This window comes from Leptodactylus fuscus, chromosome 3 (genome assembly GCF_031893055.1).
Source record: "Leptodactylus fuscus isolate aLepFus1 chromosome 3, aLepFus1.hap2, whole genome shotgun sequence".
NCBI classification, from domain to species: Eukaryota; Metazoa; Chordata; class Amphibia; order Anura; family Leptodactylidae; genus Leptodactylus; species Leptodactylus fuscus.
In genome coordinates this window covers 21,448,798-21,476,391 of record NC_134267.1, presented here as the reverse complement: position 1 = coordinate 21,476,391, position 27,594 = coordinate 21,448,798, and the positions used below count along the sequence as shown (strand labels likewise).

The 27,594-nt window shown below is 44.3% G+C and overlaps 1 protein-coding gene and 1 pseudogene across 1 annotated transcript; one reads left to right on the top strand and one right to left on the bottom strand.

Moving 5' to 3' along the window:
* The first annotated feature begins 7,616 nt into the window (after positions 1-7,616).
* Positions 7,617-24,960, top strand: PARP1 (poly(ADP-ribose) polymerase 1). The gene is made up of 23 exons (XM_075267194.1): positions 7,617-7,832; positions 9,907-10,069; positions 10,284-10,399; positions 11,514-11,731; positions 15,971-16,067; positions 16,379-16,495; positions 16,624-16,800; positions 17,760-17,895; positions 17,993-18,133; positions 18,328-18,555; positions 18,886-18,954; positions 19,173-19,305; positions 19,398-19,593; positions 19,716-19,844; positions 20,411-20,494; positions 20,619-20,741; positions 20,825-20,953; positions 21,241-21,339; positions 22,584-22,736; positions 22,882-23,009; positions 23,209-23,270; positions 23,548-23,662; positions 24,213-24,960. Exons 1-23 carry the CDS (start codon positions 7,713-7,715, stop codon positions 24,295-24,297), a joined length of 3,018 nt encoding a protein of 1,005 aa, XP_075123295.1. The 5' UTR covers positions 7,617-7,712; the 3' UTR covers positions 24,298-24,960.
* LOC142196877 (adenosine receptor A1 pseudogene) lies at positions 12,834-13,769 on the bottom strand (annotated as a pseudogene).
* Positions 24,961-27,594: the final 2,634 nt, after the last annotated feature.

Here is a 27,594-nt window from a genome sequence, read left to right as displayed (position 1 = left end):
CTATCTATCTATCTATCTATCTATCTATCTATCTATCTATCCATCCATCCATCTATCCATCCATCCATCCATCCATATCTAGTGTTACACGTCTATGTAGAATCACACCCAACATGGGTGAAAGTTTGGTCATTGACCCATTTACAGTGGTTCATACATTTGGCACTTGCTCTGATAGTTGCTCCTCAGCTGCTGTGAAATGCAACTGGGATGGAGATTTACATTACAAGGTGTTTTCCTTCCTCCTCTGAAGATGAAAGCTCCAGCACTACACACTACACACCTCTTGTCACCTCTTGTCACCTCCTGTCACCGCTTGTACAGGTAGAAGCTCAGCACGTCATGGACAGCAAATTATCACTAAGAATAGAGAGTTTCCTTTTCTTTTCTTTTTTTTTCATACAAATACGATAGAAACATGTAATGCACCCTATAGATATATCTACTTATCTATCTCCTATCTGTGTGTCACATAGATTAATGAAGAGAGAAAAAATGAGGTTAGTTAAAACTGGCAAAATATTTTCTATGACAACTCATAAAATAAATGAATGTTTTAAAAAAAAACCTGTTACATTGTTACATTTCAGGACAGGAAGGAGATGTGTGATAGATAGATAGATAGATAGATAGATAGATAGATAGATAGATAGATAGGAGATAGATAGATAGATAGATAGATAGATAGATAGATAGATGATAGATAGGAGATAGATAGATAGATAGATAGATAGATAGATAGATAGATAGATAGATAGGGGATAGATAGATAGGAGGGAGATAGATAGATAGAGGGAGAGATAAATAGATAGATAGATAGGAGATAGATAGATAGATAGGAGATAGATAGATAGATAGATAGATAGATAGATAGATAGATAGATAGATGATAGATAGATAGGAGGGAGATAGATAGATAGATAGATAGATAGATAGATAGATAGATAGATAGATAGATAGGAGATAGATAGATAGATAGATAGATAGATAGATAGATAGGAGATAGAACATTTCTGGTTTCCTACATAATTTATACCCAGTGTAAAAAAAATAGAAAGTGATCATGGAGAGAAATGTGTCGGCCTCTTATGTGAATCTTCCTGGCTTGAAAACACTTCACAAGCAGATGGACTATGAGTCACTAAGAGTTTGGCAAGTCCTCGAAGCCTATACTGAATAATGAGGAGGCAGCTGGAGACGAGATGTTTGAGGGTCTCTGATAAGCTGTCAAATTTTGGGAATGACAGAAGCATAAACAGCCTTGAGGGAAATGAGATTCTCTTCTGTCCCGCAGGCGGTGGTCTGTACTTTCTTTACGAGATCTCCAGAAGAATACATAATATGTATATTTCATAACTCTAGGTATGACGTCTTGTCATGAAGAAATTGAAGCTGAAATGTTCAAAAATCCATAAAAGTACTGACATAAAGATATGATTTTTCAGTATGCAACACAATATGATATAATCTACTAAAATTAGGACTATTGGAAGGACCTGACAGCAGATATTCTGTAAATAAAACATCATAATTTTTTTTTTTTTTTTTTAAAGTAAATTTTAAAGTGGATGTGTATAAATTAAAAAAAAAATAAATAAAAAAATAAAAAAAGAATTGTTTGTTATTGCAGTAATTTGTATCCAGACTACAGGCCCGGCTGTAACATCTGTGGTAAATGTACTGCTATATACCATACAGAGCCTGTATATACCTCCATGTCCTGCCGTATCTCATCTTGTATCCAGACTACAGGCCCGGCTGTAACATCTGTGGTAAATGTACTGCTATATACCATACAGAGCCTGTATATACCTCCATGTCCTGCCGTATCTCATCTTGTATCCAGACTACAGGTGTAACATCTGTGGTAAATGTACTGCTATATACCATACAGAGCCTGTATATACCTCCATGTCCTGCCGTATCTCATCTTGTATCCAGACTACAGGTGTAACATCTGTGATAAATGTACTGCTATATACCATACAGAGCCTGTATATACCTCTATGACCTGCCGTATCTCATCTTGTATCCAGATTACAGGTGTAACATCTGTGGTAAATGTACTGCTATATACCATACAGAGCCTGTATATACCTCCATGTCCTGCCGTATCTCATCTTGTATCCCGACTACAGGTGTAACATCTGTGGTAAATGTACTGCTATATACCATACAGAGCCTGTATATACCTCATCTTGTATCCCGACTACAGGTGTAACATCTGTGGTAAATGTACTGCTATATACCATACAGAGCCTGTATATACCTCCATGTCCTGCCATATCTCATCTTGTATCCCGACTACAGGTGTAACATCTGTGGTAAATGTACTGCTATATACCATACAGAGCCTGTATATACCTCCATGTCCTGCCGTATCTCATCTTGTATCCAGACTACAGGCCTGTAACATCTGTGGTAAATGTACTGCTATATACCATACAGAGCCTGTATATACCTCCATGTCCTGCCGTATCTCATCTTGTATCCAGACTACAGGTGTAACATCTGTGGTAAATGTACTGCTATATACCATACAGAGCCTGTATATACCTCCATGTCCTGCCGTATCTCATCTTGTATCCAGACTACAGGTGTAACATCTGTGGTAAATGTACTGCTATATACCATACAGAGCCTGTATATACCTCCATGTCCTGCCGTATCTCATCTTGTATCCAGACTACAGGTGTAACATCTGTGGTAAATGTACTCACTCACACACTCTGAATCCTCCACAAGGCTGTGCAGAAAATGGGGGTACCTGCAGTTCCTATCTCTCCCCGGGGCACTCCTTGTAGGAGAGGGGACCTCTCGCTACTGAGCCATGTGGATGTTGTTCAGAAGGCCCTGATGGTGATGCAGGCGACTCAGGAGTCCAGGCAGTTGTTGGGGTAAACCAAATAACCTTTATTGAACAACGACAACAGATACTCCAGCAGCTTTGCAAGATGGTTACAGCATACAGTTCATTGCACAAAGTCCAAGACTTAATAGTTTAGCCATGGTAATATAGACACTGTAGTACTTGACGTACTGTTCTCCTCTCCTCCTCTCATACCACTCCCCAACTCCGCAGATAGAGGACTGTAAGGGGCCGATACGGAACATTCCTGTAAGGTACCTCTGTAGCTCCTAATGGCACAGACACCAATGTCTCTCGGGAGCCCCCAAAGTTCTCTCACTAACTCTGGGGCAGCCTCCTGTTGAACCTTGGAATAAGATGGCTTTTATCTTTAGCTTCTAGGATGAGTTCTCCCGCTGTCTCACTCAGCAAGGTGTCTGGTGCTGGATCGGTGCAAGAAGATCTGAACTTCTATGTTTCTGTACCGCTTGACTTTCCAACCACTGCACTAAGTTTACTACAGCTGCTAGAGAATATGAACCCTTTCCTAGAACCCTTTCCTAGAACCCGGCCAGTATCCTGGGATTGGTCAAGAGGTAGTATGCATCATTCAAACAGCAAGAAAGTGCAAAGATAAGTGCGTATGGACAGTAAAATGGCAGACATATTGTACACATACACAGACAAGAAACACAAGACAACCCCAGGGTACAGGTAACAAATACAAAACATATAGCAGCATGGTTCTCAGCGTCTCCAGGTGTGGGTTATATGTGACGACCAGGGGCACCCGATTGTTTTCCGGTATTCTGGTGGCCCTGGTGAAAACCAAATCACCAGGAATCACACGCAAATTACATCCACTGCTGCAAAAAGACCACCGTCTAAAATTCATATTTCCAGACCCCCCTCTCCTGTGCTACAGACAGCCACCAAACCTCAGGAATATGGTGATTAGCAGCTCACTGTCACCTACAACTAACACAGGAACATTTTCATGCGGACAGAAAAGGTGCAAAACTTGCCCGCACATACTGACCACTGACAGGATAGAGATACCAAACTCTAACAGGGAATATCAAATCCCAGGTACGTTCGCCTGTAACACACCCAATGTAGTGTATTTGATAATGTGCACCAAATGTTCCACTGAAAATGTGTATGTTGGAAAGACCGGTCAGAAGCTCAGAATGAGAATCAACGCGCATCGCCAAACAATTAGAGAACAGAGAATGGACCTTCCCGTGTCACAACATTTCTGCAATGAAGATCATAATATATCACCAATGACATGAAAATTTTGATTTTAAGAGGGAATTTTAAATGAAGGAAACAGTGATTGATTCATGAATACAAGAGCATGGCCCTATTTAAGGGTGCGTTCACATGATGCAAAATGGAGCGCAAGCTGGCACGTATACGCGTGTCAGCATTTTGCGCGCTCAAAAAGATCCCATTGATTTCAATGGGAGTTATGAGCGTATACGCCGCGTTATTTTGCGCCTGTAATTTTGCCGCCACAAAATTATCCTCTTCTCATCCCCCTCCCTCCTGAAATCCTATCCCTATGTGTCCTGTTGTACATAAATATGCAGCCTGCAGAAATTGTTCTTAGTTATATCTGAAGAAGAAGCCAAAGAGCTTTGAAACGTTGTAATCTGTCATCAATATGAGTTAGCTATTAAAAAAGTATCATCTACTGAAGGCTCTCAAGTTTTTTGTTTTTTTATATAAGCATTTGCTATGTAATAGCAATGTACTTTATTACAGTGCCAGCTAGTGGTTATAAAATATATTACATTTCTTAGACAATTGTTCACTCACTATTCTGCTGGTACAGTCACTGTGTACATACATTACATTACTTATCCTGTACTGATTCTGAGTTATATCCTGTATTATACTCCAGAGCTGCGCTCACTATTCTGCTGGTACAGTCACTGTGTACATACATTACATTACTTATCCTGTATTATACTCCAGAGCTGCGCTCACTATTCTGCTGGTACAGTCACTGTGTACATACATTACATTACTTATCCTGTATTATACTCCAGAGCTGCGATCACTATTCTGCTGGTGCAGTCACTGTGTACATACATTACATTACTTATCCTGTACTGATCCTGAGTTACATCCTGTATTATACTCCAGAGCTGCGCTCACTATTCTGCTGGTACAGTCACTGTGTACATACATTACTTATCCTGTACTGATCCTGAGTTACATCCTGTATTATACTCCAGAGCTGCACTCACTATTCTGCTGGTACAGTCACTGTGTACATACATTACATTACTTATCCTGTACTGATCCTGAGTTACATCCTGTATTATACTCCAGAGCTGCGCTCACTATTCTGCTGGTACAGTCACTGTGTACATACATTACATTACTTATCCTGTACTGATCCTGAGTTACATCCTGTATTATACTCCAGAGCTGCACTCACTATTCTGCTGGTGCAGTCACTGTGTACATACATTACATTACTTATCCTGTATTATACTCCAGAGCTGCACTCACTATTCTGCTGGTGCAGTCACTGTGTACATACATTACATTACTTATCCTGTATTATACTCCAGAGCTGCGCTCACTATTCTCCTGGTGCAGTCACTGTGTACATACATTACATTACTTATCCTGTACTGATCCTGAGTTACATCCTGTATTATACTCCAGAGCTGCGCTCACTATTCTGCTGGTACAGTCACTGTGTACATACATTACATTACTTATCCTGTACTGATCCTGAGTTACATCCTGTATTATACTCCAGAGCTGCGCTCACTATTCTGCTGGTGCAGTCACTGTGTACATACATTACATTACTTATCCTGTACTGATCCTGAGTTACATCCTGTATTATACTCCAGGAGCTGCAACCATTGGAAACAGTCAGCAGGTTTTTTGTCACACTTCCTTTCAGTTTAGCTGCCTGTTAGTAAAGACGACACTCCATAGAACTACAGGAGTGTACTGCACATGCATACGTATGCGTACGGGGCTCTCGACGGTCTACTGTGGGTCAAATCGCCACTGATTTGAATGTGGGCGCCAGGACTCCATTTCCTCCAGGACTGTACACCAAGAACTGCACCGCATAGGCTTCAAAACTCGATTCCCGACCCGTGTCCCTTTACTGACGCCACAACACAGAGCTCAAAGGCTGGCATGGGCCCACGACCATCGTCATTGGACCATGGAACAGTGGCGGCATGTGGCATGGTCTGATGAATCACAGTTCAAGTTGTACAGAGCCAACGGGCATGTGAGAGTGTGGCGTGTGCCCCATGAAGCCAACAGGGATGTGTCCAGGCGGGAGGTGGTTCTGTTCTGCCTACTGTAGTCCTATAGTCGTATGCTGTATTCCATTGTGCTAACCTAACACTTGGTAGAGGGCAGATAGCATAGAATACGACTGCAGGGTCAGACTACACAGAGTTTCCTTGTAGTCTGTTACCATGTAGATGTATAGGTCTGCATACCAGCTACAGAAACAAAACAGGAAATATTTGCCACCTATTGAATAGTTGTGTCATGTTTTATGTTATGTGCCTTAGGATATGTTATCAATATCAGATTAGTATGCGGCCTGACATAGTATACAGAGCTAGAAGCAGAAAGCGCCACACTGTGGAGTGGCCATATTGAGGTACTGCAACTCTGCTCGCAACCAGAAATTTTCAGGTGATTTCACTGGTACCCAACATGTGACTGCAGAGGCCTGTGATTGGTTGCAGAGGTCACCTGAGACTCTTCACTTCCTTAGGCCTGGTTCACATCTGTGTTCGGTATTCCGTTCAGGAACTCCGCTTGGGGACCCCCCAAAAGGAATACCGAACACATTGACAAGCGGTAAGCTTACGAAAGCATGTGGACCCCATAGGCTATAATAGGGTCCGTGTGTTTTCCGCACGGAACATGCGGAGAAAAAGTATTTCATGAACTACTTTCCTCTCCGCATGACATGTGCGGAAAACACACGGATCCCAATATAGTCTATGGGGTCCGTGTGCTTTCATTGCTCACCGCTTGTCAATGCGTTCGGTATTCCGTTCCCCAAGCAGACTCCCCGAATGGAATAACGAACACAGATATGAACCAGACCTACCCAGGAGTACACACACAGAATGGAACGGGGAACCCCGAAGCCAAAATGGAGGACATGGGGTAAGTATCGTTTCCTTTTTTTAGTCTACCCTTAGCCTGCCCCTGGGTTTTTCAGTTTTTGCTTCTTAAAGGGGTACTCCAGTTACCAAAGAATAGGGGGTATCTTGCCGATCGGTGGGTGTCTCACCACTAGGACCCCATTGATCACAATGTATCCCAATTCCAACTAGCGCCTGGTTGCCCAGCATGTGCCGCTCCATTCATTTGAATGGGGGCTGCCGGCGATAGGGGGTCACTTGTTCTGACTGGGATACCCCTTTAATATGAGGTAGAGGCACATGGGAAATCTATGTAAGGCACTACACAGGCCACCATGTTTGATGTCCCTGAGGGTTCACTTATTTTCCATTTAGTACTAGAATCCACTGGACCCTTCAAACAGCAAAGGACCAGGACAAGTCACGTGGTTCAAGGGGAGGAAAAAAATAAACAGCCCCAAGTGGTGCAGACCACGTGACTCCCCTGTCCCAGCCCCGTTATATCCTCTTTCTAGCCTCTTCTTCTCGGCAGGGGGAAGTAGCCGAGTGCCGATCTGCAGACGACTGTGTGAGGCGGGGGGAACGCTCGGCTTTCATCTTCTCCGGCCTGGTTTGTTGTGTGGCGGGCTTCTGGCTCCACGCCGCTGCTCCCCTGCCCGTGCTGTGAGTGTTGTGTTCTGCCCGGTCATCTCCGCTCCCTTCCTGCAGCCATGGCCGAAGCCACCGAGAAACTCTACCGGGCCGAGTACGCCAAGAGCGGCCGGGCCTCCTGTAAGAAATGTGGGGATAACATCGCCAAGCAGTCGCTGCGGCTCGCCATCATGGTGCAGGTAATGCTGCGGCATCGTCATGTGGCTGGGGGAGGGGGATAGAGACAGGTATGGGAGGGGGTGCAGGCGTATGATGGGGGGGCTGTGTGCCAGGGGCAGGGGGCTGACTTTCTATATTAAATACACAGCTGGCCCTTTAAGAAATTATATAACCCCCCCCCCCCTACACACACCTCCCATTGCATCTAATGCAATGCAAAACATCCAACATTATGCAAATGTAAGGGGGTGCTGAAACTTTTGTAACCCAAGTAGCCATCCAGTTAGATGTTCCCAAGCACTTAAAGGGGAACTCCAGGTGCTATAAACAGTAGCCTGTTGTTTACAGCTTCAGTGGGTGGACCAGGGGTGTGTAAAGTAACGCACAGACATCTATATGCTGCTTTTTCCATAGATTTCTGCTCTGTTAGATCTATAACGACCCCAGTAATGGTTTATCTGCCATCAACATAACTGGGTGACATTTAGTAGAGTGCAAAGCATCCAAGACGGTGCACATGTAAGAGGGCGCTAACATTTTTGCAACCCTGGTCGTGCACAATCAGGGCCCATCACTGCATACTTAAAGAGGGGCTCCAAGTGCAGTGAACAGCACAGGTTCAATGTTCTGGTTTGCAAAGATGCCCACATACTGATCCCTGCATATACATGTTAACTGTTTTCTGTATTACTAATACAATTATATTCCAATGTCTAAGGCACTGGGGGGGGGGGGGGGGTAGACTTCCGCCACTTCATAATCAGTTAAGGCTGGAGGTTATGGAAATAATGTGGAGTGTAATTTCTATGTTCTAGGTGTAGCCTACAAATCTTGGCGTAGTTTACAGTGTGTGAACGGGATTACTATGGGCGTGTAAACTAACGCATCGGCACGTAAACAGTGGGTCAGAGAGAACAGTTTGTTACTAAAGTAATAAGCACTCTAGGGTTTCCGAAAAGAATTGTATGTAACTTATTCCTACAGGACTATTTAGGGGTATGTAAACTTATGCACAGGGGTCCATACTATATCATACTCAACTCGTTCACCTATCAGTGTATTCTTGCAGATCACAGTTACACTGAACCTTCAGGACCTATCAGAGGTGCTGAATTGGGGATGCAGATTCATCCTTTATGGGTGCAAAGACTTTTGCAAATTTACAAAATTTGACTTTTGCAGTATGCTCAAGATTAAGGGATACAAAAAAAATTGTAGGTTCAATGATGTACAATATAAAGTACGGAGCTAATCCATTGGATCATTAGATGGACAGGGGCGTGTAAATTTATGCATTGGTATCTTGAAAATGTGTTCTTATAGGGGAGTTTCAGGGGTGTTAGTACCGCTGTTTATCACCACAGGACTACTGTATGGGCGTGTATACTAATGCACTGGGGTATAGAAATTGGATCAGAGAGAGCAGTTTAAAACTTCTGTCCTATGTGCTTAAAGGGGGTCTTCAGGAGTATCAGTGAGTGGTCCTGTGAGAGGAGGAGGGGTATTTGGGACCTTCCCCAGGGTGATCTTACCAGTGGGACACCAGGCTCCTCAGTCACTTCTGGAATGCTTCTAAATACCCTCTGACCCCTGTCCCTCCCCCGCTAGTTTATTGACCACTCTGTAGACCTTTGTCTCCATCTTGCTTCTCTTTATCTCCTTTTTGTCCTGTTAATTAAAGAGTTAATTTTCTGTGGATTCCCACTGGATTGGTGGTGTATAAGGATAAAGTGAAAGGGTGCACAGACTTATGCGATCAAAGCAAATGTCCTGACCATAAAATGCGAAACGTAATCAATTGTGCATTGTATGGGACACCATGCAATTCTGGACTAGGCTCTATGATTGACAGTCTATAGATTGACTCCCTAATGCCAAGTGGATGGTGTCACCCACTTGACATTAGGGAGTCTAGTTATCATATCAGTCATCAAAACTAATAACTGATTGTTCAGGAATGGTGGGGGTTACAGAAAAAATTCCAACTGTGCCAGAATCAGGGATGAAAAGAGGTGCAGGTGGTCGGAGGTCTTCTTTAACCTCTTTTTAACCTACAGAACTAATGTCACTGTCTTTGTGTGTTCCTTCCCGCAGTCTCCCATGTTTGATGGTAAGGTCCCGCACTGGCACCACTATTCCTGTTTCTGGAAGCGGGCACGAGTTTTATCACAGGGGGAAATCGATGGCATCACCGAGCTGCGCTGGGAGGACCAGGAGAAGATCAAGAAGGCCATTGAAACTGGGGGAGCGACAGGCGGTAAGTTGGGGGGGAGGGGTGGTAAATTTTTACCTTAAATTCAAATTTTTAGAGAAAGCTGGAAACACTTAGAGTTTCTCCCCATACTGAGACAACCTGAAACACTGTAACAAGCCCTGCACCTGCATCAGCTGTTCATACATAGCTCCATGAATAGATTCCCAGGAAAGCTGGGTTGCAGCTGATGACTTGCTGTCTCTCCTTCCCTCTGCAGGACCTGGAGGTGACGCTAAAGGCGGTAAAGCAGATATGACCCTGAATGATTTTGCTGCTGAATATGCAAAGTCCAACAGAAGCACCTGCAAAGGCTGCGAGGAAAAGATCGAGAAGGTAATAAACTGTAATTGTGTTATTAGATAAGTTAAGTTTGCAGGAGGGTGTCCATGGATTTAAACTGGCAAAGGTTGCAAGAGGGCAGTGAGAGGTTTAAACCAGGAGAAGTAGTAAGATGGTGCTGATGCCAATCTAAACCTACCAGCACCCTATTGCAACCTCTGCCAGTCTAAAGCCACGGACACCCTCTTGCAATCTGTGCTGATCAAAACCAAACTGACAATCTAAAGTCCTTGGCACCTTCTTGCAACTTTTGCCAATCTAAGGACCAGTTCACATCGGCGCATGGGTTTCTGTTCAGATGGAATGGAAACCTAATCCAGATGAAAAAGCGGTTACCTTAGAAAACCCGCAGACGCCATAGACTATACTGGGGTCCATGTGGTTTCCACTCGATTACTGCACGAAAAATGCAGAGAGGGAAGTGCTGCTTGCAGGACTTTTCTCTCCACATTTTTCATGCAAATGTGAGCCGGGCCTATATCCATTAACACGAATTTGCAACCTTTCCCAGTCTAAATCCACCAGCACCCCCTCTTGTAACCTCTGACAAAGATTGCAAGTAAATGCTAATGGGTGTAGACTAACAAAAGTTGCATGAGGGTGTTTATGGGTTTGGGCTTGGTTGATCTGTGTGCTGGATTCATTTAGGCAGCCTGCACACGGAGTTATGCTCCGCCCATTCTGAACATAAAATTTGTTCAGAATGAGCGCGTAAAAACCAGCTCCCATTGCTTTCTATGGGTGCCAGCATACGTGCGCTACCCATTGAAATCAATGGGAGGCTTTCAATGTGCGTATCACATTGAAAGCAATAGGGAAAAAAGCAGCCCATTCATTTCACTGGGGAGCGCTCGTATGTCGGCACCCATTCAAGTCAATAGGAGCTGGTTTTTACGCGCTCATTCTGAACGAATTTTACGTTCCGAATGAGCGGAGCCTAACTCCGTGTGCAGGCGCCCTTAGAGTTTTTTTTTTTTCTGTATATAGATCCTGTTCCTGGGGCACTCTAAGGAGCCGAGGGGAATATAGGGCAAAGTCCCAAACTTCTCCCATGTAAGAGAACATGTTAGTCTCTATGTCTACTGACCTGTGCACGTTGTCTTTGCAGGGTCAGGTCAGATTATCTAAGAAGAGCCTGGATGTGGAGCGGCCTCAGCTAGGAATGATCGACCGATGGTATCACCCAGATTGTTTTGTGAGCCGCAGGGAAGAGCTTGGATTCCTGCCCATCTATAGTGCCAGCCAGATGAAGGGCTTCATCCTGCTCAATGCAGAAGACAAGGAGACCCTGAAAGCCAAACTGCCTGCAGTGAAGAGTGAGACTGGGTATGTATATGCACAGCATGTCGTAGGTATACATGGTCTGCAAATAGTTACGGATACAGTACAGGATAAGTAATGTAATGTATGTACACAGTGACTGTACCAGCAGAATAATGAGCGCAGCTCTGGAGTATAATACAGGATGTAACTCAGGATCAGTACAGGATAAGTAATGTAATGTATGTACACAGTGACTGCACCAGCAGAATAGTGAGCGCAGCTCTGGAGTATAATACAGGATATAACTGAGCATCAGTACAGGATAAGTAATGTAATGTATGTACACAGTGACTGTACCAGCAGAATAGTGAGCGCAGCTCTGGTGTATAATACAGGATGTAACTCAGGATCAGTACAGGATAAGTAATGTATGTACACAGTGACTGCACCAGCAGAATAGTGAGCGCAGCTCTGGAGTATAATACAGGATGTAACTCAGTATCAGTACAGGATAAGTAATGTAATGTATGTACACAGTGACTGCACCAGCAAAATAGTGAGCGCAGCTCTGGAGTATAATACAGGATGTAACTCAGGATCAGTACAGGATAAGTAATGTAATGTATGTACACAGTGACTGCACCAGCAGAATAGTGAGCGCAGCTCTGGAGTATAATACAGGATATAACTGAGCATCAGTACAGGATAAGTAATGTAATGTATGTACACAGTGACTGTACCAGCAGAATAGTGAGCGCAGCTCTGGAGTATAATACAGGTTCAGTAAAGGATAAATAATAAGGTTTCTGACATTTGGGTGACAATTCACAATTGAATGAAGTATTGTTTATTGTATGAGATTTTTTTCATTATTTTGGAATGAATTGGTCTTTATAAAACATAACAATAGTAAGATTTTTGCTCAAATGCAGTAAGTGCCTGTTCACACATTACATATCACTATATACACACAGACTGCTTTTTAGACTTCTATAGACTTGTTTGTGGAGACTTTGTGAGGTAGATTATATAAGCAGCTTGATGGAGTCCTATAATTTTATTTGTGGCAAACTAGACATCGCCTTTAACAGTTCTTAAAGGGACAAAATCCCTTTTAGCCCTGTGTATACTTATCTTATGGTGCTATGGCGCTCTGATCATTGCATTAGGTTGGGCTGACCGCATCGTTCCTGCACAGGAAGACTTTCTTGAAGGTATTTCTGAAGGACTTGAGCTTGTACACATACATGATGGGGTTGAGGGCGGAATTGGCATGGGTCAGGATTATACCAATATCCAGGATGACGGGGGGGATGTAGCACTTTGGGCAGAACAGGCTGACACCGTTCATGACATGTAGAGGAGCCCAGCATAACATGAAGAAGAAAATGATAGTAAAGAGGGATGTGGCGGTCTTAAACTCCTTCATCCCTGCTTCGTGTTTGCCCGCGTTGCCTTGTTGCATGCCCGCTACTTTGCCATGCAGCTGCTTTCTTACTGCAGAGTATATCTGGGTGTAGATCACAAGCATCACTATTAGAGGTAAGTAGAAGCAGAATAAGGAGAAGTAGTACACCAGATAAGTCATGTCAATGACATTGACAAAGAGGCAGTAGCCATCCGCGGGCGGGGGCTTGTGCCAGCCCATGAGGGGCAGCAGTCCGGCAAGAAAGGCAACAATCCAGGCTGTGACGATGAGGATGATGGTGTTGCTGGGGGTCATGATGCTCTTGTACCGCAGAGGGTTAAGAATGGCAATGTAGCGGTCCACGGAGATGGCCAGGAGGCTGAAGGTGGAACAGGTGGTCAGCATGATCAGGGTGCAAAGCATCAGCAGGCAGAGCTCCAGGTTGTATCGGGGGATACCTATGGATGTCAGGACGGCCCATGGGATGGCAAATGCCCCCACGCACACATCGGCCACCGACAGCGACACCAGGAAGTAGTTGGTCACTGTCCACAGCTTCCGATCTTGTGTGACTGCAATACACACCAGGATGTTTCCTAGAGCGGCGGTGACGGCGATTATGATCTCTCCAACCGTGTAAGGAACGTTCAGTGTGAATGTGAGGTCTGTGACTGCGGCGATACTGACGTTCATTGTGTGGTTATACTGGAAGAAAGCAACGGGGTTACATGATGTACATGGGGTCTGTTCACACTAGCATCATGACAAGGTTATAATGGAGCCACCTCAATGCTACGGACATATACTGGCAAATGTGTTGATGCCTTGTGTAGAATTTAACAGGGGCCGTCTGACATCCTGTCTGGGTTCTGGTAACAGACCTACTTACTGAGTGTGAACAGAGACTAAGGACATGCACACAACCCTATTCATGACTTGTATCTAGTCCTTGTGGCCTGGAACCGGAGTACACTGCTAAAGTTATCTGAACATACCTACCATAAATGGGACTGTATTACTATACTGAAGGGTGATGGTAGCATGGGGCAAAATGTCTCCTATTCTCTGGTATAGACACTGTGTACATACATTACATTACTTATCCTGTACTGATCCTGAGTTACATCCTGTATTATACTGCAGAGCTGCGCTCACTATTCTGCTGGTACAGTCACTGTGTACATACATTACATTACTTATCCTGTATTATACTCCAGAGCTGCGCTCACTATTCTGCTGGTACAGTCACTGTGTACATACATTACATTACTTATCCTGTACGGATCTTGAGTTAGACAAGCTGATTAGAAGGGCCAGCTCCATCCTGGGAGTCCCTGGACCCAGTACAGGTGGTGGGTGACTGAAGGATACTGTCCGTGGTGAGCTCCATGCTGGAGAATAACTCTTCCTATGTATGAGACTGTGACGGCACTGGCCAGTACTGTCAGTGACCGACTGCTTCACCCCAAGGAGCTATCGGAAGTCTTTCTTCCCCGCTGCAGTTAGGTTGTACAACCAATACCGGGGTAAGCGGAGATCATTCCGTAGAGAGAACTAAAAGATCCTTAAGTTTGTGATATCCCTTCTACGATCTTCTTTACCTTTATCTTTTTATCTTTATCTGCTGTCATTTTAATGCCTCTACCATTGAGCTTTTGTATTATTATTGTATTATCTATGCTGCTATAACACATCGATTTTTCCCCATGGTGGACTATTAACGGATTATCTTATCTTAGGCCCCATACACAGCAGAACGCATTCAGTTGATATTCTGAGTCACATCCAAGTCCATTCTGCGATGCTTTCACGTCTATGGGGTCTTTCAGTCTGTTCTGATGACCTGCTCTAAGCTGTTCCGTGTCATCAGAGTATTGGAAGTGCCCCCCTCCCCACATAATCATGACCACAACTACCTTTCCTATACTACGTCACACTGATCTCATGCTCTATCTGGATTTCCTACTTACTACATAAGACTTACATGGCTGTTCCATGTGCGGTGTCTCAGATGTCCCAGTATGATCTGATACTTCCCTTATTCCGGGTGGGTCTCTAGTCCCCCATTTATCAGTGCGCCTCCTCCTTACACCATATGTTCCGCTCCATCATTAGTGAAGGTGTTGAGCCTTGATTTGATTAATTAGTTCATTAATTATGCACTGAGGCTCTCATGTCCCACCCGGGAGGATACAGCAGCGTCCCTGTCCTGGTATATGGCAGTCACACCTTGTCAGGAAGGAGTCCTAATTAGGGAGAGCAGCGTCACCCGGCACTAACCCCACCATGGGGAGCTCAGAACTCCTTAATACTGATCACGGAAGACTGACTTCAAAAATCGATTCCATAAATCATATTCAACCTTTTGCCCAATTTTTTTTTGTGGGTGGATGTCATTTTGACGTCAAAATTCTGAAAAGTTCTCTTTTAGAGTGATTGCACCAGCAGAATAGTGAGCGCAGCTCTGGAGTATAATACAGGATGTAACTCAGGATCAGTACAGGATAAGTAATGTAATGTATGTACACAGTGACTGCACCTGCAGAATAGTGAGCGCAGCTCTGGAGTATAATTCAGGATGTAACTCAGGATCAGTATAGGATAAGTAATGTAATGTATGTACACAGTGACTGTACCAGCAGAATAGTGAGCGAAGCTCTGGAGGATAATACAGGATGTAACTCCGGATCAGTACAGGATAAGTAATGTAATGTATGTACACAGTGACTGTACCAGCAGAATAGTGAGCGCAGCTCTGGAGTATAATACAGGATGTAACTCAGGATCAGTTTATATTCTGTATTTTTGGGACTTTTCTGTTAGACGGCTAAAAATCTTCTCAATTTCTCGTATCTTCACATCCATCTTAACATCTTTCTTTTGGATTCATCTAGGAAGAGAAAAGGTGATGAAGTGGACGGATCTTCTGTTTCCAAAAAGAAATTAAAGAAGGAGAAGGAAAAGGAATCAAAGCTTGAGAAATTGCTCAAGGTTTGTTAAAGGGGCATGTAATGTGTATTACTATATTTGCAGATGTCTTACAATTCACTGGTCAATTGTGTGTCTTTGCTCAGTCTTCTCCATCAGTATGAAGTGTACCGTGTGTAGGTCCATTTCCCACTGACCAAGGGGAATATAGTCATGTATTTCGAGGAGTAGTGATAGAAGAATAGCACACCACTAATATATAATGCAGAATACATGTATATACTTAGACCGGTTGTAATAGCGGGCAGGTCTGGTTATGGGTCTTATTGCGCACAGCTCTCTATACATTGTGTAATATGTCACTCTCCCTACAGGAACAGTCGGAGCTGATCTGGAGCATAAAGGATGAGCTGAAGAAGGTTTGTAGCACCAATGACCTGAAGGAGTTGCTTATAGCCAACAAACAGCAAGTCCCATCCGGGGAGACGAATGTAAGTGTTAGTCACGTGACCAGGAGTGTGGACACATAACAACCTGACATCCCAGGTATCCTCTGGGTACCAGAATTAGGACCTATTACCTCATTGATGTTCATTCCTTTTCCCCTGTGTTACTTCAGATCCTGGATCGGGTGTCAGATGGCATGGCATTTGGTGCTCTGCTCCCATGTGAGGAATGTGAGGGACAGTTTGTGTTCAAGACTGATGCTTATTATTGTACGGGAGACATCAGCGCCTGGACGAAATGTGTTGCTAAAACACAGACCCCTAACAGGAAGGACTGGGTTACACCAAAGGTAAAGTGCTGTATGCCTATCTGTAGGTTATTTAGCCCTTTTATCAGCACTGTGTTGTATGTGGCGGAAATAAGTGAAGTATATAATACTGCCTCTATGTACAAGAATATAACTACTATAATACTGCTCCTATGTACAAGAATATAACTACTATAATACTGCTCCTATATACAAGAATATAACTACTATAATACTACTCCTATGTACAAGAATATAACTACTATAATACTACTCCTATGTACAAGAATATAACTACTATAATACTACTCCTATGTACAAGAATATAACTACTATAATACTGTCCCCTATGTACAAGAATATAACTACTATAATACTGCTCCTATGTACAAGAATATAACTACTATAATACTACTCCTATGTACAAGAATATAACTACTATAATACTGCTCCTATTTACAAGAATATAACTACTATAATACTACTCCTATATACAAGAATATAACTACTATAATACTGCTCCTATATACAAGAATATAACTACTATAATACTACTCCTATGTACAAGAATATAACTACTATAATACTGCTCCTATTTACAAGAATATGACTACTATAATACTACTCCTATGTACAAGAATATAACTACTATAATACTACCTCCTATGTACAAGAATATAACTACTATAATACTGCTCCTATATACAAGAATATAACTACTATAATACTGCTCCTATGTACAAGAATATAACTACTATAATACTGCCTCTATGTACAAGAATATAACTACTATAATACTACTCCTATGTACAAGAATATAACTACTATAATACTGCTCCTATTTACAAGAATATAACTACTATAATACTACTCCTATGTACAAGAATATAACTACTATAATACTGCTCCTATATACAAGAATATAACTACTATAATACTGCTCCTATATACAAGAATATAACTACTATAATACTGCTCCTTTCTTCTTTCTCTATATTCAGGAGTTTCACGAGGTTCCGTATCTAAAGAAGTTCAAATTTAAAAGACAGGACCGCGCTTTCCCTCCAGTCGCCCCCTCACCTGTCACTTCTCCGGTCACCACTGCTCCAGCTGTTAAGGAGGAGCCGTTACCTGAAGGTGATTGGCCGCGTCCCTTCAGATTACGGTTTTGCTCTTCTGTAGTGTTAGTATAATGACGCCACGTGGTAAATGTGTTTTCTGCTTTCGTTAATAGGGAAACCATTGACCAAAATGGTGGTTCTGGTACTTGGAAAACTGTCTAAAAATAAAGAGGAGACAAAGGCTTTGATTGAAGAGTTGGGCGGGAAGACGACCGGATCTGTAAATAAGGCCACGGTTTGCGTAAGCACCACGAGTAAGTACAGTCACTCCATCTTCACCCATCCCATCAATTAGACTTTACTTGAGTCTTGGCCCTCTCCTTGCCTTCTCTGGTCCCCAGCACCATCGGCACCCTCCATTCTATTCCCTTTACTTTCAGTTTCAGAAACTCTTCTGATCTGATGAGTATATTTTGGGGTAACCTTTTTGTGTTTTGATCATGAACAGAGGAGGTGGAGAAGATGAATAAGAAGATGGAAGAAGTAAAAGCAGCCAATGTTCGGGTGGTGAGTGAGGACTTCTTGAAGGAGCTGCAGTCTGGGAAGAGCGTCCAGGAACTACTGACCCAGCACGGGATATCTACATGGGGAGCAGAAGTCAAGATGGAGGTGGAAGCCAAACCAAAACAGAAGTCCAATGTGGGGAAGAGCGGCGGAAAAGTGAAGGAGGAGCAGGGTGAGGAGGAGCAAAAGTGTGAGGGAGAAGTCTGTGATTTGTCATCTTATAAGTAGGGTCTGACACACAGGATCCAAAGGGCCATCCGATGCTCAGTTCTGATTATAGAACAGGTCGTATGATGCTCCGTGACATCGGAACCCCTCCTTAACGTCATTGGTGGACGGGAGACACTTGGACATCATCCTCAGAAAATTCTGGCAGCCGGAAGTCCCCTGTCATTGGGGCTGGGCAGTCTGTGCCCCTTGCATATGCCAGTCTCTAACTCCCTGTATAGATGATGATTCCTCCTCCTTATCTCACATTGCACTGATTTATATATTATTTCAGGAGGAAGCAAATCCGAGAAGAAAATGAAGTTAACTGTTAAAGGAGGAGCCGCTGTGGACCCTGATTCTGGTAAGCAGATATGTGTCTTCAGGTCGTATTCACACAATGCGGATTGGTTATAACTGTCCCCTTCATCTGAATGAGCATGAATATCTGCAAGCACCCCATTTATATACTTCTCCAACAAATCTGCTGACTGTGACTATACCCCAATACATTATGGAGTGGCACAACCAAGGTCAGGCCAAAGTCATTGGGGCTTCTCCTAAAATGTTATCTTGTTCCAGGTTTGGAAAATTCATGTCACGTGCTGGAGAAGAGCGGTAAGATCTTCAGCGCTACTCTAGGCCTGGTCGATATAACCCGAGGAACCAACTCGTACTACAAGCTGCAGCTGATAGAACATGACCGGGACTCCAGGTGAGTGACATTGGTGGCAGTAGATGGTGTCATCTATCTGGGACGTGTAGTATAGGTATAGGATGCCTCGTAACCAGCCTCTCCTTCCGCAGGTACTGGGTCTTCCGTTCCTGGGGCCGCGTGGGAACAGTCATCGGCAGTAATAAACTGGAAGAAATGTCCTCCAAGGAAGAAGCCATTGACCATTTCTTGAACCTGTACCAAGAAAAGACGGGCAATGCCTGGCACTCCACAAACTTCACCAAGTACCCCAACAAGTTCTACCCCCTGGAGATAGACTACGGGCAGGTATGCGATTGTGGGGATTCGTGAATGTCTCCGGAGACTTGTATGTGAATTATTATATAGGAACCTGCACATGGAGGAGGAGGGAAGTTTATGGAGAAATGAATCTTCCTTGTGTTTTGCAGGAGGAGGATGTGGTGAAGAAGCTCTCGGAAGGGTCCGGTACCAAATCTAAACTCCCTAAGCCTGTACAGGAGCTCATCAAGATGATATTCGATGTGGAGAGCATGAAGAAGGCCATGGTAGAGTTTGAGGTATTTTGCACTTGGGCTTAAATAAAGAGTATTGTTTTGTGCCCCCTAGTGGTAGTGTTTTACTTGTTTGGTAACCTCCCCCCTCCCCCAAGCAGCTATTTTGTTTTATTTTGGAGACCCCTGATCCAACAAACCCTATACACAGGAGAGGGGATAAGTGTCCGATTGCTGGAGGCCCAAACGTCAGATGCCTCGGTGATCAGGAGGACTGAAAGTCTCCCCCCCCCCCCCCAAATCCTTGTGAATGGAGTGTCAGTGCACTTGTGTGACCATTGCGCCATTCACTTCTATGGGGCTACTGTGACTACTGAGCAAGTGCACCAACGCTCCATTCACAAGTTGACTTTAGGGGGGGCTAAAATTTCGAGGGAAGCTCCATAGCAAATCTAACATTGCAATATCTAAACACAGACTGTTGGGGCATGCTGGGAGTTGTAGTTTTGTAACAGCTGGCGATGCACAGTCTGTACTGAGTGTAGGTGTTTTCTACAGAAGCCAGTAGGATGTGACTCTCACTGTCCGATCATCCAATGTATTTAATTTTTGTCCCGTTTTTCTAATTGCAGATTGATCTCCAGAAGATGCCATTGGGCAAACTGAGCAAGCGACAGATTCAGAGCGCCTATTCGATACTGAACGAAGTACAGCAGGTGCGTTCTGGATATACCGTCTACTCCTTATGTCCAGGAATAGGGAAGTCACTATTTGTGTATGCCTGGCCATTGTGTGTTGCTAATGGTTCTAACACTAGGGGGCACTGTTGTCTTATTCTAGGCTGTATCTGACAGTGCCACAGAAGCTCGGCTGCTCGATCTGTCCAATCGCTTTTATACATTAATACCCCATGACTTTGGAATGAAGAAGCCGCCTCTGCTAGATAATGTGGACTATATCCAGGTAAGTGGGTACATCTCCCCCTCTGCACCTGCTGTATACGGGCGCTGGGCGTACAGTTCACACAATGCATCCCTGTGTTCCAGGCCAAGGTGCAGATGCTGGACAATCTGCTGGACATTGAAGTAGCTTACAGTCTCTTAAGAGGCGGCACGGAGGACTCCGAGAAAGATCCAATCGACGTGAAGTACGAAAAGATCAAGACTGACATTAAGGTAATGCAAGTCGAAAATATTTTATTAACCCCTCAACGATCTGTGGCGTTCACGTAGGTCTCTGGTCGCAAGGGGTTGTTTGGAAAAGGCCCTCTCCATCCACAACGGCTACTGTCTGTATAATAAATGTTAACCTATTAGATGCCGTATTCGAATGCAATCGCAGACTCTAAATGGCCTGTGCCAACGATTTCAACCCCCAGAATGTGACTGGTTGCCCTTATAGCCAGGAGCTTATTGAAGGCATAAAGTTTGGCAATCTTTGAGATTTCTTCTTGTCTTTGCAGGTGGTTGAGAAAGGTTCGGAAGAAGCCAAGATAATACATCAATATGTCAAGAACACCCACGCCGAGACCCACAATGCGTACGACTTGGAGATTCTTGATGTGAGTGTTTTATTGATGTTTACCGACAGATCTTAAATTAAAGGTTTGCCCAGTAATTTATTTCTGGCCTGTTTTTAGGAAAAGTCATAAAACCTCGCACAGATCATCTATTCAGCACTACATACTGTGTATATATAAACATGGGTATATGTATACAGCATGGAGCCAGAAACAAATAGCCGCAGTTCTTATATAGTGGCCGGGTGCCAGCTCCCATTAACATCAATAGGAACTGAGCTGGGGTGCTGCTGCCATCCATTGTATAGGACGCTGAACTGTTTGCTTCAGGCTCAATGCAGTATATAGTACGGTCATTGAACGTGGATCCAAATAGCTCATCCATTTGGGCCCCGTTGTGGTCTATCCTAAAGACAGGCTGTATATAAATATTGCTGATCATCCCCTTTAACGGCACCTATGGGTAATCTGGATCGCCTCCATTCAACAGATCAACTGGGTGTACAGTGCATGCTTCTTGGAGAAGTCATGGTGACGATGTGTGGACATTGCTGCATTCACTTCGATAGGGATAGTGAATAGAAGTGAATGAAGCTGAGGCCAAACTGGTGCACCATGTGCAGGGGATTTGGTGTCCTCTATTGCCTTGTTGCCACACTGTTACAAGAAAAAACAAAAGTTCACTGAAGAACTGTACAGGTGGTGAGATGTCAGGCGTGGGCGTGGATGATACTGTAGGACTTGTGGCTGATTTAGTGCCCCAAATCATTCTGACAGGTTCCCTTTGAAAGGGTTTTCTCTATATCCATAGGACATGCCAAAAATGCCTGACCCACGTGTGGACATTCTATATCAAGAATGGTTCCCATTGTTTGCCTTAAGTGAACAAGGGAGGGCTGCGCTTGCGCACGTTTTTCCATTTGCTTGTAATCCCATAAAAGAGAATGGAAAGACTTGCGCATGCGCAGACCTCACGCATTCACTTGCTCAAGGCCCCGCTTTCAGGAGAGTTGCAGGTTCCACCTCTGGGATACTTTTGGCTTGTGCCAAGATGGAAATATCCCTTTTAAGAAGTGCATAGTTGCAGCCCCATTGTATGATCAGAATTGTATAGTATCCTGTTCACTACAATGCCCAGCAGTTACAGTGGTTGTGGTGTGCAGGTGACGTCCGTAGATTTGTGTAATCCTCCTGCATAGAAATGGAGGCCAGGGGGTGAGGACACTTTGCAGGATAGTGAATTGGTCTCCGATTTCTAATTCTTTTCCTTTACTGTTTTACAACAGATTTTCAAGATTGAGCGAGAAGGAGAGGGTCAGCGGTACAAGCCCTTCAAGCAGCTCCACAACCGCCAGCTGCTGTGGCACGGATCCCGTACTACAAATTTTGCTGGAATCCTCTCCCAGGGTCTCAGAATCGCTCCGCCTGAAGCCCCCGTTGTGAGTACACTGCAAATGTCAATTTATAATGCATAGTGCTACCACGCACATGGCTGAACCCACTAGTTTTAGCAGGAACACCACACTATTTAATGTGCAGGGGGTGTCCTAATCCTCCCCTGATAACCTTTTTGTCTCTTCACAGACCGGTTACATGTTCGGTAAAGGTATCTATTTTGCCGACATGGTATCTAAAAGTGCAAACTACTGTCATACAATGCCTAGCAATCCGATAGGCCTGATCCTGCTCGGAGAGGTCGCTCTCGGAAACATGTAAGTAATAGCGGTATTTTGCAACCATCTTGTGGTGCAACTTTGTGCCTGTTCTTGGATGCATTGCAGACATGGTTGCATTGTCATGACCAAATTCACCATGTAGCCCTAAATGTCGACCATGCTGTGGGTACATCCCCTGTCCTTATGCCCTACCATGACCTTTTCTATCCACTAACCTTCAGATCTTCATTTCCAGGCATGAACTAAAGGCTGCTGCTCACATAACAAAACTGCCTAAGGGTAAACACAGTGTGAAAGGTAAGTGCCCTGCTAGACACCAGTAACCTACATGTACACTGAATGGCCACTTTATTAGAGACCCCCACCTAGTAGAGGGTTGGACTCCCTTGGCCTTCAGAACATGCAGATTTAGATGGCGGCATATATAGGTATCACCCACAGGTATCTGAGGACAAAGAAAACCGGTCAGGGCGGGGGTCTCCATTAAAGTGGCTATACATTTTCAGCAATGTTAACCCCATCATTCTCCCCTTCCGTGTCTTACCAATTGGTTCATTTCATCTTCTCTTTGTAGGTTTGGGTAGAACGGCCCCTGATCCTGCTGCTACTGTAACACTGGACGGAGTGGACGTTCCATTGGGGAAGGGCGCTTCCACCAACATCAGTGACACCAGTCTGCTGTATAATGAGTATCCTTATAAGATAGCTTTGAGCTACAGATACAATAAGAGGAGAGTCCCTGACTCTTGGGTGCAGAATTATACATAGCAAACTTGTCGTGATTGTCAGCTGTGTATACTTTTATCCAGTGAGCTCCCCCTAGAGGCCACTGCAGGGTGACAGAATTTTCATAGCTGTCTGTAATCTCGTGACCTCATCAGGCCCAGGTAACGTGTACGTATGAGTAGGTCGCTTCTCCATCGCTGGTGTGTGTGGGGGGTGTATTAAACATGTTGAAGGCTTTGGGTACATTAACATGGCAGAATTGCAAGAGGGCTTCCACTTCAAATGCCTCTTCCACTTCCACCCCGCTGGCTTTTTGCTGCCGCTTTTGCCTAGATGGGTCTAATAAGCAGAGTAGTTCACATTGCGAATTCTGCAGCAAAATCAACACCAAATTCTACCATGGTGACATACCCTTTAAAGTTTTGGGAGCGAGGGGGTGAAGTTCTCTGATGATGAAGCTCGTTATTTCTGTCCAGCTCTTGTCTTTTTTTGCCTTAACTCTCCCCCTTTCAGATATATTGTTTACGACATTGCCCAAGTCAATCTGAAGTATCTCCTGAAGCTGAAGTTCAACTATAAAGGAGGGATGATGTGGTGATCCCGCTGCCCGTATCCCCCTCCGTCCTTTGTAGATGTTCTAAACCTTAGACTTGACCTAGTACTGACACTTAAAGGGTCCTCTTACACAGATTACTCACTTTGCTACTGTCCAGCAGGGGGCGATAACAAATATGCACTGATACATTGCTATTCCCGCCTGCTCCCTGTCTTCAGGTTGTTTTTATAGTTGGACCAGTTACTCCATCATGGGGAAGCTTCCAGTACTGAGAGGTAGGCCGCCCAGGTGCAACCTACAAGTCCCAGTTGGATAAGGGTTCCTGTTCTTTGTATTTGCAGGTGGAGGGAGTTTTTGGTTCCTGCCTAGAGACTAGTGAAGGGGGGTAATGGAGAGCACGCTCATTCCCTGGGGGCAGGGGATAGTGGGGTATCTGTTCTTGTTGGACTCGATCTTCCAGATTTTTATTTTTTCTCTTTTTCTAAACTTCTGTTTTGTTTTTTTGTTACACATTTTTGTTCATTTTCAGTTCCGGAAAAAAAAAAGTATTAAAAAAACAAACAAAAAAAAACACACTTTGGTTACTTTTTTTTTTTTTTGTAAGGATGAACAGTATTTTATATCATCGCTGATGTTTTAGTGATTTTGCTTCCTGAAGCTGCTTCTACTGTGTATCGTCCAGGGTGGACGTAAAATAAAGCCACTCCCACCTCAAAGCGCTTCTCTGTCCTGTTTGTCGCTGAGGGTTTACGACAATTGGATACACCAAAATATTCAAGGCAGGAAATATTAAAGGGATCCTATCATTAAAATATTTTTTTTTCTCAATAACACATAGGAATAGCTTTAAGAAAGGCTATTCTTCTCCTACCTTTAGATGTCTACTCTGCGCCGCCATCCTGGTTTTCTTTGGTATGCAAATGAGTAATCTCACAGCACTAGAGGTGGGCCCCAGCACTCAAACAGCACTGGGGGCGTCTCCAATGCTGCAAAAGAACTCTCTAGTGACGCCTCCATCTTCTTCAGGAATGGCCTCTCCCCATATCTTCTTCCGGCGCTGGCTTCAAACTTCTAGGCTTTGAGCAGAGCTGACTGCACATACCCGCCTGGTGTAAGCTGCCATTTTCTTTTGGCTGCTTACATAGTAAGCTGAGATAAGCGGCCACAAGAAAATGGCCGCTTACACCAGGCTGGATGTGCAGTCGGCTCTGCCCGATGGCAAAGCCGACTGCGCATACGTAAAAGTTTGAAGCCAGTGCTGGAAGAAGACGCAGATAGAGGCCGTTCCAGAAGAAGAAAGAGGCGGCGCTGGAGAGTTCTCCCACAGTATTGGGGATGCCCTCAGTGCTGTTTGAGCACTGACGATATCAAAAATGGAGAATAGTGCCTGGTTTGATGTTGCATCTTGTGAACACCCAGGTGTGTGTCAGGTATCTGGGGAGGAGATGACACCAGGGGGCGCAATAGGAAGAAGGTGCTGGTGTAGGCAGTGTGACGTTCTGAAGTATTAATTCATCACCATATTGCCCCTGCCTGTTCAAAGCTGAGCCTGCTCCAGAGGGCAAGGCCATTGGCTCTACCAGTTGCACGGCCTGGTGGAGGGTTCGACTCCTATATGAGGTGAAGGGCCACAATTGATAGCGCTTCCGACTGTATGGCTGTGGATCAGCAGCCCTGTTTCTTGTTCTGAGGGCTAGAGATTTTCCTAAGGGTGCCTTCACACAGCGTAGTGCGCCGCTCCTTTAGACACATATTCACGTGTCCGAGCACGGCGCTTCTAAACAGAGCCCATTAGAGATGAGCGAACACTGTTCGGATCAGCCGATCCGAACAGCACGCTCCCATAGAAATGAATGGAAACACCTGTGACGCCGGCCGGCTGCCAGCAAAGTCAGCGTCACAGGTGCTTCCATTCATTTCTATGGGTGCGTGCTGTTCGGATCGGCTGATCCGAACAGTGTTAGCTCATCTCTAGAGCCCATTGATCTCAATGGGTGCCGATATATGTGCGCTACCCATTGAAATCAATAGGTAAAAAAAAACCTCCGATTGATGTCAATGGGTAGCGCGCGTATATTGGCACCCATTGAAATCAATGGGCTCTGTTTTGAAGCGCTGCACTTGGACATGTGTATACGTGTCTAAAGGAGCGACATGCTACCGCCGTGTGAAGGCACCCTTAAAAAGACAGTACATGGGAAAATGAGGCCTCATTTAACTTTAACTGAGGTGGTGGGGCTTTAATGATTGCACCAGGTCTTTGCTTTGTAATACAGCAGAAACCCGGCGGCTAGCTGAGCGGCTACCATATTTAAGTAACTGACCATAATAGTACAGCAGATGCCGGGAATGGGCTAAGATGGTTTAAAAGCAAAACTGTCTAAGGCCCGATTCACAACTGCATTTGGGCTATTCCGTTCGTCTTATCCACATCAAGAGAGAAAAATCTTGCATTTTTTTGAGTGGAAATCACACGGACCCCATTATAGTCCATGGGGTCCATGGCGGATCTTCTTTCTTCTTCTAATGTAGATTATGATCCCTATATAAGGATACTCGCAATGTACTTTTTTTTTTTTTTTTTCTTCAATCAGTATGGGAGGAAATCCACGCAAACACGGGGAGAACATACAAACTCCTTCCAGATGTTGTTCCTGGTGGGATTTGAACCCAGGACTATAGAGCTGCAAGGCTGCAGTGCTAATCACTGAATACCGTGTTGCCCCGGGTCCTTTGGTAATCGCTGATTTTATACAGTTAGGTTTCCGTTAGGGGGGGGGGGGGAATCCCCAAACTGACTCGATGAATGCAGATGTGAAGCGGGCCTTAGTTGGTCATAGCAACCGACCCCGGAGCATCTTTCATTTTTCAGATTACAACATGATAGCGGTGCTGATGATTGGCTGCTATGGGAAACTAACGTCGTTTAGGTATTCAAGCATCTTAATAACTTGACGCAACACAAAATTGTCACCTATAAATTACTGTAATTGAGAAGGAAATCCTTGGTGCGGGGGTAGATGACATGGGAATCCGACACCTTGGGCTTGTATAGATACCCTTAGGATTTTGAGGTGGAATTCGCCACACTGTCTTTACGATGGGAGGTCATAACGGATTTTATTTTCCTGCTCGTTGAGTTTCGTCACTTAGCGTCGACTTGGATGAAGCCGAAGAAATCTGCATCAAACTCTGCTGTGTGAATGTCCCCCTAACAATGGTTTGTGGGCAGTAAACGCCAAACCTCTCACATTTGGCCACACCTGAGATTTTTGGAAACTTTGAGACAGACCTGGTTTCTGGTGTGTTTATGAGGGTATTGGTTTGTGGGTTGGTATT